The sequence below is a fragment of the Somniosus microcephalus genome, chromosome 23 (assembly GCF_052327205.1).
Source record: "Somniosus microcephalus isolate GS21.2 chromosome 23, FLI_Smic_1.0, whole genome shotgun sequence".
NCBI lineage: Eukaryota > Metazoa > Chordata > Chondrichthyes > Squaliformes > Somniosidae > Somniosus > Somniosus microcephalus.
Genome location: NC_141009.1, coordinates 5845927 through 5859096, shown reverse-complemented (window position 1 = coordinate 5859096; position 13170 = coordinate 5845927). Strand labels below are relative to the sequence as shown.

General features: G+C 47.9%; 1 protein-coding gene across 2 annotated transcripts in view; it reads right to left on the bottom strand.

Annotated features, from left to right (window-relative positions):
• Window positions 1-13170, bottom strand: part of tsc1b (TSC complex subunit 1b) — a 51968-nt gene that overhangs the window by 32063 nt on the left and 6735 nt on the right. For both annotated transcript variants that reach the window (XM_085965262.1, XM_085965263.1), the window contains exons 2-3: window positions 7063-7273; window positions 5764-5867 (exon numbers count right to left, since the gene is read on the bottom strand). In XM_085965262.1, the coding sequence (XP_085821388.1) occupies window positions 5764-5867; window positions 7063-7168 (210 nt within the window). In that variant the 5' untranslated portion in view covers window positions 7169-7273. The remainder of the gene's footprint in view (window positions 1-5763; window positions 5868-7062; window positions 7274-13170) is intronic.

The window sequence follows — 13170 nt, the reverse complement described above, 5'->3', positions numbered from 1 at the left end:
ACTCAAAGTTTTGTGCATGCACGAAATTTCACATTGGAAAAGCCGGCCCCGGGTTGCGCAGGACTGGCAGACAGCTGCACTGCTTAGAGGGAACGGGGTCCCGCCCAATGTTCACTAAGCTGCGCTTTGTTCTGTGCGGCCTGTTTCTTTTAATGCGCGGTCCCTTTAAGTTTCTGTGCAGGCAGGGTATTTACAACGTGAAAGCCGGTATGCAGCCTGCGCAGGACCTTTCCCATTACTGCATGGCTGCGCAGCTTAAAGGGAACGTTGGTCCTGGCTTCTGACTGCTAGATGATGCTCCAAAAACAGCCTGTTGACACACTGCCTAGTCAAATGGAAAATGGCCACTAAGGTGAAGTATAACAGGCAGCCAGTGCCCACATAAGCTGGTGCATAATGCCGGGACCCAGGCTAACAGGAGAGAACCAGGAAAGGACTTTGGATTGAAAACACTTCCAGTCCTCTCAAAGTATGGATCCACTGCAAATTTTTTTTTTTTTTTTTTTTTTTATAAATTCATTTGGTGGATGTGGACATCGCTGGCAAGGCCAACATTTATTTCCCCTCCCTAGTTGCTAGAGGTGGCGGTGAGCCGCCTTCCTGAACCGCTACAGCCCGCGTGGTGAAGGTGCTCCCACAGTGCTGTTAGGGAGGGAGTTCCAGGATTTGACCCAGTGACAGTGAAGGAACAGCCGATACGTGTCCAAGTCAGGATGGTTTGTGACTTGGGAGCAGGACTTGGAGATGGTGGTGTTCCTATGCATTTGTTGTCCTTGTCCTTCTAAGTGGTGGAGGTCACGGGGTTGGGAGGTGTGGCAGAAGCCTTGGCGAGTTGCTGCAGTGAATCCTGTATATTAGTACACACTGCACCGGTGGTGGAGGGACTGCATAGTATTCCCCTAGAGTGTCAAGCAGAAATTTCAACAATGCATCCATATTGAAAGCACAATAAAAAAAAGACTGGACTCTCACTTCCAGTAGAACCCAATCCCAAGTTCCTAGTTTATGCTCTGAAGCAGCTGTGGAGGTGTTAAAAAGGGACGTTTCGCAAAAGGGGCATGTAATGAAATCTGTTTGTCTTGATCCTGTATTCGTTTTGCACTCATGTATATTACCCTCCCCCACTGTGTATAGTTTCACTTCCTCTTTCCCGACTAACCTGGGAGGTTCCAGGTCTTGGCTCTGCCCCTGACTTCTCTTACATAAAGATCCCAGGATCTGTATGACTTATTCCTGTGAACCAGTCGGCGTGTTGAGATGTTAGCTCTGATCTTAGTGATTAAAAGCCAACTTGTTTAAGTCTATAACTTCTAGTTTTGTGGTTATTGAAGGCCCATCAATTTTAATCACTAAAGAATACTAGGGTGGATCGACTCCTAAAACTAGAGCATCTGGACTTGGATCCACATTCTGCTGAAGCATCAAATCAATTTAGACACTGGCTCAAATGCTTCGAACTCTTCGCGGGGGCCTCATCCGCTAGCGAGGTAGATAAACTGAGTCTACTGACTACTCGCGTAAGTCATCGGATTTATTCGTTCATCCGGGACGCCACCTCTTACACGGAGGCCATCACTATCCTGAAGGCCCAATACCAGAGGCCGGTAAACAGTGTACGCCAGACATCTGCTGGCTACACGCAGGCAGCGACCAGAGGAATCAATGGACGATTTCTTACAGGGCCTAAAGGACCTGGTCCGGAACTGTAACTGCAAGGCCGTGACGGCCAACGCGTACTCTGACGAATTGGTCCGCGATTCCTTCATCACGGGCCTCAAATCGAATTATATCCGGCAGAGACTGCTGGAGAAGGAGGTCCTGGACTTAAAAAAAGGCAGTGGCCACTGCGCGATCGCTGGACGTGGCCTAGAGAAACTCTGACTCTTATTCTTATTCTTCCGGCCATGCGGTCCTCACCGCCTCGTGCGCGCCGAGGGGGCCGCCATCTTGGAATCAGCCATCTTCCCCATCCAGGTCTCAGACCAGCTCTACGCCGCCGGAGTCCCCACACAGAAGTTCACCCAGGAGTCCTACTACAGCGGCAATGTCTCGAGGCCCGAAATGCTACTTCTGCGGCCAGGCCAAGCACCCCAGACAACGATGCCCAGCGAAGGACGCTACATGCTTCAAATGTAAGAAAAAGGGGCATTTTAGCAAAGTCTGCAGGGGGAATCCGATTTCCAACTCCGTCACCGCCTCGTGCGTGCTGTGCGGGCCGCCATCTTGGGATCCGCCATCTTTTCCCGACTCAACAGCCGCCCAGGGCCCAACAGTGGCTTCGATCACAGTGGATCAATCCAGGCCACACCTGTTGACAAAATCCATGATGGACATACAGGTAAACGGGAATTTAACGAAATGTTTAATTGACTGTGGGAGTACCGAGAGTTTTATCCACCCTAGCCTGGTACGGCGACACTCATTAACGTTAACCCCTACACGGAGCAGAATTGCTATGGCTGCTAAGCCCCACACTTTGGACATTTTGGGCTACTGTGTGGTAACACTGACTGTAAAAGGCACGGACTACAAGGATTTTAAACTCCTCGTGATGCCAGAACTCTGTGTTAATGTAATCTTGGGCCTGGACTTCCAGTGCCACCACGAAAGTGTCACGCTAGCATATGGCGGGTCCCAGCCGCCACACAGTCTGTGGCCTATCAACCTTAAAAATCAGCCCGCCCTCTTTATTCGCTAATCTCGCTCCGAACTGTAGGCCCATAGCGACCAAAAGTAGACGGTACAGTCCGGAAGACAGACACTTTATCAAGGCGGAAGTGGACAGACTCCTGCGGGAAGGCATTATTGAATGCAGTACCAGCCCGTGGCGTGCCCAAGTAGTCATAGTTAAAAATAGCGAAAAGAAACGGATGGTAATTGACTACAGCCAGACTGTTAATATTTATACCCAGCTGGACGCCTACCCTTTACCCCGCATATCAGAAATGGTCAACCAGATTGCGCAATACCGAGTCTTCTCAACTATCGACCTCAAATCCGCGTATCACCAGCTCCCCATTAGAACGGAGTACCGCCCATACACCGCCTTCGAGGCGAACGGGCGCCTCGACCATTTTCTCAAGAGTGCCCTTCGGGGTAACAAATGGGGTCTCGGTCTTCCAACGTGAGATGGACCGCATGGTTGACGAGAATAAACTACAAGCTACCTACCCCTATCTGGACAATGTCACTATCTGCGGGCACAACCAGCAAGACCACGATCTAAATCTTGCGAGATTTTTAAAAACTGCCCTAAAGCTGAATCTAACCTACAACGAAGACAAATGTGTCTTCAACACAACCCGTCTCTGTATCCTCGGCTGAGGGGGAAAAGATGGGGTAATTGGACCGGACCCTGACCGATTACGCCCCCTAAAGGAACTGCCCCTGCCACACAATCCCAAAGCTTTAAAAAGGTGCCTGGGATTTTTTTCATATTATGCCCAATGGGTGCCCAATTACTCTGATAAGGCCCGACCCCTCATTAAATCGACGTCCTTCCCACTATCAGCTGAAGCTCGGGAGGCTTTCACCAGTATTAAACAGGACATTGAAAGGGCTGCAGTGTGTGCAGTGGACGAATGCATTCCCTTTCAAGTCGAAAGCGATGCGTCAGACTTTGCCTTAGCTGCGACCCTCAATCAGGCTGGGAGACCTGTGGCCTTCTCCCAAACCCTTCAGGGACCTGAAATCAGGCACTCTTCTGTCGAGAAGGAGGCACAGGCTATAGTGGAGGCAGTGTAGCACTGGAGACACTACCTAGCCGGCAAACGTTTCACCCTGCTCACCGACCAGCGGTCGGTGGCTTTCATGTTTAATAACAAAGGGGGAAAATCAAGAATGACAAAATACTCAGGTGGAGGATCGAACTATCCACGTTCGACTATGATATTATGTACAGGCCGGGAGCCCTTAATGATGAACCCCCAGACGCCCTGTCGCGGGGAATGTGTGCCAGCATTCATACGGACAAATTACAGGGTCTCCACAACGACCTCTGTCACCCAGGGGTCACCCGACTATACCATTTTATAAAGTCCTGCAATCTGCCCCACTCCATCGAGGAGGTCAGGGCAATGACCAGAGCCTGCCGCATCTGTGCGGAATGCAAGCCTCGTTTCTACAGGCCTGACCGTGCACACCTTATCAAAGCCACACGGCCATTCGAGCGCCTAAGTCTGGACTTCAAGGGACCCCCTTCCCTCTGCCGACCATAACGTATACTTCCTCAATATCATCGATGAATATTCCCACTCCCTGCCCAGACATGACCAGTGCCACGGTCATCAAGTGTCTCTGTAATCTATTCTGCATGTTTGGCATGCCGAACTACATACACAGCGATAGGGGGACGTCATTCATGAGTGACGAGCTGCGCCAGTTCTTGCTCTCGAAGGGGATAGCCACTAGCAGAACCACTAGCTACAACCCCCGGGGTAATGGGCAAGTGGAAAGGGAGAATGCTACTGTTTGGAAGGCTGTCACGTTAGCCTTAAAGTCAAAAGGCCTTCTGACCTCCCGCTGGCAGGAAGTCCTCCCAGACGTGCTCCACTCCATAAGGTCTTTGTTATGTACTGCCACTAACGCTACCCCTCACGAAAAGATGTTCGTTTTTCCCCGGAAATCCACCTCGGGCATATCTCTACCCATGTGGCTGACGTCTCCGGGGACAGTACTATTGCGGAAGCACGTGAGAGGCCATAAAACGGACCCCCTTGTGGAAAAGGTACAGCTCCTCCATGCAAACCCTCAGTACGCCTATATCGAATACTCTGACGGGCGAGAGGACACTGTTTCCATAAAAGACCTCGCTCCCTCGGGGAGCGGCGAGAACGATGGGAGACTACCCGATGAAGACCTACACTACGAAGAGACAGGACGCCCAGAGGTATCAATACCCAACTTTAACCTGGAGGACACTGCAGATAACCTGGAAGACACTGCGGAGACCCGGACAGCGGAGGAACCAGAATCCACTCCCCTAGAGGCACCCCAACCGGCTTTGCGCCGATCACCGAGAACTGCAAAACCCCCTGACAGACTCACTTATACCAACTTTTAAGAAACATCACCCCGATGGACTAAATCTATAGAAGGGGTGAATGTAATGAAATCTGTTTGTCTTGACCCTGTATTCATTTTGCACTCATGTATATTACCCTCCCCCACTGTGTATAGTTTCACTTCCTCTTTCCCGACTAGCCTGGGAGGTTCCAGGTCTTGGCTCTGCCCCTGACTGCTCTTACATAAAGATCCCAGGATCTGTATGACTCATTCCTGTGAACCACTCGGCATGTTGCGATGTTAGCTCTGATCTTAGTGATTAAAAGCCAACTTGTTTAAGTCTATAACTTCTAGTTTTGTGGTTATTGAAGGCCCATCATGGCAACATTCAGAGAGTCTTGGCCTTTAGTCGAGATGGTTCACTCCCTCCTTTGTAAAGTGATGCCAGGGTTATTTGCAAAGTTGTACATTAGATTTAAGACAGACTGCCTGATGACACACTTGATGTCCTGTGCTACATCTCCTACACATCACATTTACAGTCTTGGGTTGAGGCATCAAGGGATTTTTGGCTCTGGCTTGGTATCCTTATCGATACGAAGCAGATAAGCCAGCATCCTGGCTGATCTTTCTGGAGGAGAGTCGGAGCTGCATTTATCTGATTACCGTCAAAATCTCCAGAGAACGGCTGTGTGGTTAAACCTCCCATCACAAGAAATACCAGGCCTTGAAGTTTACCGGGCTGCCGATCCTGCTTACCTTGTCGTGAGGCTCCTGTACAGCCGAAAGAATTTGCACAGCTAGCAGAGAATTCGTTTCCAAGTAATGATCCACCAATGAATTCAGCAGCAAGGGGCCGCGGTCTGCAGACAGATAACAGTTAAACGCATACAAGGAGCTTTTACTGAGAGCGCAAGTGCTATCAGTAACCTTTGTACAAGTGCTTCAAACTACTACACTGGTGGGTTGGACAAGGGGATTATACCCATGATTCCCCACGTTCAAGGCTATGCTAAACTTTTATCAAAAAATCAATCACTGGTCCGGCCCCAGCTGGAGTATTGTGTCCAATTCTGGGCACCACACTTCAGGAAGGATGTCAAGGCCTTGGAAAGCATGTAGGAGATTTACTGGAATGGTATCAGGGGTGAGGGAGTTCAGTTATGTGGAGAGACTGGAGAAGCTGGGATTGTTAACCTTAAATAAATCTTCTCCTTTAGAGCAGAGAAAGTTTAAGGTCTTCAAAATTATGAGGGGTTTTGACAGAGCAAATAAGGAGAAACTGTTTCCAGTGGCAGGTGGGTCAGTAACCAAAGGACACAGGTTTAAGGCAATTGGTAAAAGAACCAGAGGGGGAGAGGAGCATTATTTTATGCTGTGAGTTATGACTATCTGGAATGCACTGCCTGAAGGGGTGGCAGAAGCAGATTTAATAACTTTCAAAAGGGAATTGGATATATACTTGAAAAGGAAAACTTTGCAGGACTATGGGGGAAGACAAGGGGAGTGGGACTAATTGGAGAGCTCTTTCAAAGAGCCGGCACAGGTACAATGGGCCGAATGGCCTCCTTCTGCGCTGTAGTGTGCCATGATCGAAGACTCCCCACTGAGCAGAGGTCAGGATCAATCTGGGGCCACCCTTTCTCTTGGGAGTCAAGTTAAGAGAGCAAGCCCTCTAACTCTTGGCAAGTGAGAAGTTAAAAGAAAGAGTTGAAGATGTCCATTTCCAGGGATGGAGTAGTTGGGAATATTTAAACTGCAAGACAGAAACTAGAGTGTCAATTGCAACACTGGAAGAACGAGCCTAGAAGAGGGAACAGAATTAACAAAACCACTGAAGATCCCAGATTAAATCGCTGGTGCTTCAGAGAACTGTCAAGACTGATATCAGGACTGTTTAATCAGGAGATAAAGAAAATTACTCTTAAAAACAAAACAGCAGAAATTTAAACAAAAACCATTAGATGCTGGGAATACACTGCATGCAAGAGAAACCAGGTAAGTGTCCTGGTAGAACCCCATCATCAGAACGACAAGCAAGTTCCTGGATAGTCCCACCTGAGCGGAGGTGGTCCACCACAATCCCCTTCACTTCCTCGAGGACCTGCAAGTCCGTGGATTCCAGGAGAGGAACCAGGTCGCTAACGTTCACCGGCTGAGTCATGCTGCGCACACTTCACGTGGCCCCGTCTTCTCAGCTCAAACCCAGGCGGCAGATTCAGCCCACGCCAGTGCTAAACCAACCCAACCGCCGACTAGCAGGGCAGCACTGGAAACAAAGCAAGAACCCAGAGGTCATTGTTCTTCGTTATCATCTTCACACAATTAAAGTGTAACATTAGTGCTGCAACATATCATTCATCGATTGAAGAAATCACTCCCTTTGCTGGTTCAACGAGTTTATTCCGCAATATTGCCAGTTTACTACATTAAAGGCACTATACAAATGTAAGTCATTGTTTTCTCCGCCTCTGCCCATTTTCTGCTGAATCCCTCATCCATGCTTTTGTTACTTCAGACTCGACTATTCTAACGCTCTCCCGGCCGGCCTCCCATTTTCCACCCTCCGTAAACTTGAGCACATCCAAAACTGCAGCCCGTATCCCAACTCGCACCAAGTCCCGTTGATGCATCACTCCTGTGCTCGCTGACCTACATTGGCTCACAGTCTGGCAATGCCTCAAATTTAAAATAATCAGCCTGATGTTCAAATTTCTCCATGGCCTTGCTCCTTCTCATCGATCACCTTCACCAGCCCTACAACCCTCAGATCTTTGACAGGGTGGATAAAGGGGAACCAGTGGATGTAGTGTATTTGAACTTCCAAAAGGCATTTGACAAGGTTCCACACAAAAGATTACTGATCAAGATAAAAAATCACAGGATGGGGGGTAATATACTGGCATGGGTGGAAGATTGGCTATCTAACAGAAAACAAAGAGTTGGGATAAATGGTTCGTTCTCGGGCTGGCAATCAGTAACTAATGGTGTTCCGCAGGGGTCAGTGCTGGGACCCCAACTCTTTACAATCTATATTAACGATTTGGAGGAAGGGACCGAGTGCAACATATCCAAGTTTGCTGACGATACAAAGATGGGAGGGAAAGCAGTGAGTGAGGAGGACATAAAAAACCTGCAAAAGGACATAGACAGGCTAAGTGAGTGGGCAGAGATTTGGCAGAGGCAATATAATGTTGGAAAGTGTGAGGTTATGCACTTTGGCAGAAAAAAATCAAAGAGCAAGTTATTATCTAAATGGAGAGAAACTGCAAAGTGCTACAGTACAAAGGGATCTGGGGGCCCTGGTGCATGAAACACAGTTAGTATGCAGGTGCAGCAGGTGATCAGGAAGGCCAATGGAATCTTGGCTTTTATTGCAAGGGGGATGGAGTATAAAAACCAGGAAGTCTTGCTGCAGTTATACAGGGTATTGGTGAGGCCACACCTGGAATACTGCGTGCAGTTTTGGTTTCCATATTTAAGAAAAGATATACTTGCTCTCGAGGCGGTTCAGAGAAGGTTCACTCGGTTGACGTATGAGGAGAGGTTGAGTAGGTTGGGCCTCTACTCATTGGAGTTCAGAAGAATGAGGGGCGATCTTATCGAAACATAAAAGATTGTGAGGGGGCTTGATCGGGTGGATGCGGTGAGGATGTTTCCACTGATGGGCGAGATTAGAACTAGGGGGGCATAATCTAAGAATAAGGGGCTGCCCTTTCAAAACTGAGATGAGGAGAAACTTCTTCACTCAGAGGGTAGTAAATCTATGGAATTTGCTACCCTAGAGAGCTGTGGAAGCTGCAACATTAAATAAATTTAAAATGGAGATAGACATTTTCCTAGCAGATAAGGGAATTAGGGGTTACAGGGAGAGGGCAAGGAAGTGGACGCGAGTCTAAATTCAGATCAGCCATGATCCTATTGAATGGCGGAGCAGGCCCGAGGGGCCGTATGGCCTACTCCTATTTCTTATGTTATGTTCTTACTCCAATTATGGCCTCTGGATTTCCTTCATCCCACCATTGGCGGCCGTGCCTTCAGCTGCCTAGGCACTCAGCTCTGGAATTCCCTCCCTAAACCTCTCCGCCTCTCTCTCTCTCAACACTTACATCTTTGACCGAGCTTTGGGTCACCTATCCCAATATCTCCTTACATGGCTCAGTCAAATTGTGTCTGGTAACGCTCCAGTGAAGCACATTGGTATGTTAAAAGGCACTATATAAACACAAGTTGTTGTTGATTAGCTGAGCAACACTGCTGAGGAAGGTGCTGTGTTTGATGCCTGGTTTACATCGAGCTAACGGATCTCAGCTGAGGCTGCAGTGTTACTCTAGGTTACCAGGGGATTGGGGGGGGGGGGGGGGGGGGGGTGGTGGCGGTGAAAAGAATGTGTCCTGGCCAATATTTATCCCGCGACCAACATCACTAAAACAGCTCGTCTGGCAATTAACACATTGCTGCTTGTGAGAGCTTGCTGTGTGCAAATTGGCTGCTGCGTTTCCTACATTGCAACAGTGACTACACTTCAAAAAGTATTTCATTGGCTGTAAAGCACTTTGGGACGTCCTGAAAGGCACTATATACTGTAAATGCAAGTGCTTGTTTTGTCCAAGACTGCTAATGTCACTGCCCTTTGCCCGCAGCTCAGCCAGTTGCTCTGGGTGCTGTAGAGGCTCGGAAAAGGTTTGTCCATCAGTGTCACAGCAGGACTGGCAAGGCATGCCAACAGGTGTCTGTTGAAAGTGAAGATGCGCGGAGAAGCAAGAGGGGAAGCAAATGCCATTGTGCGGTGGCCCCAATCAGCACCATCACGATACTGCACTCCAAAGAGGGGAGAGACCCAAAGACCCAAATGCCAGAGCTGGCAATGTTTCCTGGTCACCAGCTGGCTGGATGACTCAGTCCATTTCTACAGACTGGCAACAAGGGGGAAGGACAGCTGCAGAAATCAAAGCCACACCCCCCAGTTCTTGTTCTGACTGTACCCACCCTGCAAAATACACAGGACTGTTTACACAAACCAGGGCCCCGAGGCTAGATTGCAGAATGTCTTCTTGCAGAGGTTCCACTGTCTAAAAACCAACATTAGGCAGTTGTACAAAGACAACACACACAAGAACCACTCCCTCTGCAATATTCCTGTTCTACACGCTTAGCTGCAGAAACACTTACTTTTCCCACTGACATTCACAGCTCAGGGGCTCAAACAAAAGCAGTATTTCCAACAACTTGCATTTATACAGCAAAACATCCCAAGGTGCTTCACAGGAGCGATTGTGAAACAGAATTTGACACCGAGCCACATAAAGACAGGTGACCAAAAGCTTGGTCGAAGAGGTAGGCTCTAAGGAGCGTCTTAAAGGGAGAGAGGTGGAGAGGTTTAGGGAGGGCATTCCAGAGCTTAGGACCCAGGCAGCTGAAGACACGGCCACCAATGGTGGGGCAAAAGGAAGTAGGGTTGCAAAATTCCAGCAATTTTTAAAGAGGAAACTTTCCATGGGAATTTAGAGTTTTTTTGCACACTGATGGTTTTTGTCTGACCCTTATCTTTATCATCAAAATAGACATACTGTCCCATACAAATAAAAACAGGCTTTCAAAACTTTGTTATAATTTTGAACTTTATTAAACCCCCACAAAAAAAAACATCTAAAATAAAATAAGAGCATCAGCTTATTTAGCCTGTAGTTTGTCTTTATTTTGTCCCTTTGAGTCTTCTACTCATCACTGCTCCTCTTGATTCTCTGACTCTGGCGTGTCCATTTCCTCCTCCGTCACGGTCTAGCTGTGTGGTGGACACTTCTGTATCTGGCTCAATAAGTTGTAGGTTCGCCCGGATAGCCACCAGTTTCTCCACTCTCTGGTTAGTCAGCCTGTTGCTCACCTTTGTATGCGTATTCCCAAAAAGTGACCACTTTTGTTCAGAGGCCGCTGATGAAGGTGGAATTTGGAGTATCACCGATGCAATGGGTGACAGGGCCTCAAATGCACAAAGTCCCTTCCATCAGGTATGTGCACCGATATGCTTGCATGATTCCCATATCCCATCCCCATTCCAAAGACCTTGCTTGGTAGAGAACTTTGCCAGACTTCCCAGAACTTTGCCCACGACCAGATTGAGGTGGCGAGAGGGTAGAAATCACACTAAGCGCTGTTCATCGGTTCCCCAGAAAGTATTGGTCTCCTAACATGCTTTGGGTCCAGCATGTATGCTGCAGCATGAATCGGCTTGACACAAAATTCTTGACTATGAATTGAACAATTGCCTTCTCTGCTTTGAGCAGCAGGGATGTGGGTAGGGCAATGCTGATTTGTTCTTTTAAAATCAGTAAAAAGCCTGAAAACATCTGACAAGCCTCCAGAAGACTGTTGTACATTATGACAACGCCACCCCATCTAGTGTTGCTGGGCAGCTTCAGTGTGGTGTTTTTGTTCTTGGTCGTTTACTTGGAGTTGTAGATTGCTGCAACTACCCGTTTTCCCCTGACATACTTAACAACTTGCTTGGCTCTCAGTGCTTCCATGGTTCTCAAACCCATGATGTCCTTGAGGAGCAGGTTGAGCACATGAGCTGCTCACCCAATAGATGTAGTATGAGGGTAGGCCTCCTCCACTTGAGCCCAAGCAGCCTTCATATTCGCAGCATTGTCAGTAACTACTGCAAAGACCTTTTGTGATCCAAGATCGTTGATGACCGCTTTCAGCTCATCAGCAATGTATGTGCCTGCGTGTCTGTGCTCTTGAAGAACACTGGGAGGAGTGGAGACGATGTAGTTTATGATGCCCTCCCCTCGTACATTTGACCACCCATCTGAGGTAACAGCACCAGTCTGCCATCTCTATTGTTTCTTTGAGCTTTCCTTGGACTCTAGCAAATAAGTAGACAAAGCATGTCTGGTGGGAGGACAGTATGCAGGGTGAATAACATTGAAAAATCTCTTCCAGTACACATTTGCTGTGAGCATGGGGGGTGAGCCTGTCGCATATACAGCTCGAGCAAGGCACTCATCTGCATTCTTCTGGCTATGGTTATCCATTGTATCAAAGAACCTTCCAAGTGGGCCAGGAGTTGCTGATAAGGAGCCTGATGCTGAATGTGAACCATCATCTTCTTGAATGGAAGCAGAGGAACTCTGGGCTGACTGCTGTGAGCTTCGAGTGAAGTTGTTGCATTTGGATAAATGCCACTGCATCTTTGTGGCATTCTTTACATATGGCTTTGTACAGTGTTTGCACATATACAGTCTTTCCATCTTTAATGCCTGGGGTAAAATGCTTCTACACATCCGACAGTAAACGTGGCATTGTTCTATGCAGGGAAATAAAGGACATTCATCTGTGTCGAACTGCAGTCGATCAGCACGATTGCAACAGGGTGAGTAAATTTTTCCTGATGCTCCATGTGATGGAAGCATGACTTGTGCACACAACACTACATCACCAATAGAGGGAGCTAATCGCTCATCCAACCAATCAGGACACATTTGTTCAGTCATACACATACAACTTGTAATTATTAAAACAAGCCAAGAAAGAAGATAAACATATTGATTAAGAAAGTCCTTAAAATTAAGAGATGGAATCTTTATTATGAGAGGACCTGTGGAAAAAAAAAAATACAAAAACACATGCTAGCATGTGCTTTTTTGGGCAAAATTCCCAAGCTAAACTTCCCGTGGAAAATTTCTGGAAATTTACTGGAAACTTTCCACCCCTTCACAACCCTAAAAAGGAAGTCAGGGATGCGCAAGAGGCCAGAACTGAAGGAGTGCTGAGATCCGAGGGTTGCAGGGCTGGAGGAGGTTCCAGTGATAGGGAGGGGTGAGGCCATGGAGGGATTTGAACAGGAGGAGGAGCATTCTAAATGAGAATTTGAACACGAGGACATAAACAGGCTTTACATCACCACAGCAGGGAGCTGAACAGAAGAATACAAAAACAGTTGCCGAGTACAAGAGTAGAGAACAGGTCCCTAAAGGTCTGCCCCACCCAACCTCCCCCACCACAAGTCACATCAGAGTGATGGGACACCTCTATAAGCCAGGCTCAGTCACAGAGAGCAGAAACATTCACGAAAAACAACCACAAAAGAAACACTTGGCCTTGGCAGGAAACAAAACGCTCCAGACATTGATCGGGAGCCTCGTGTTCAAACTCTTGGCCACT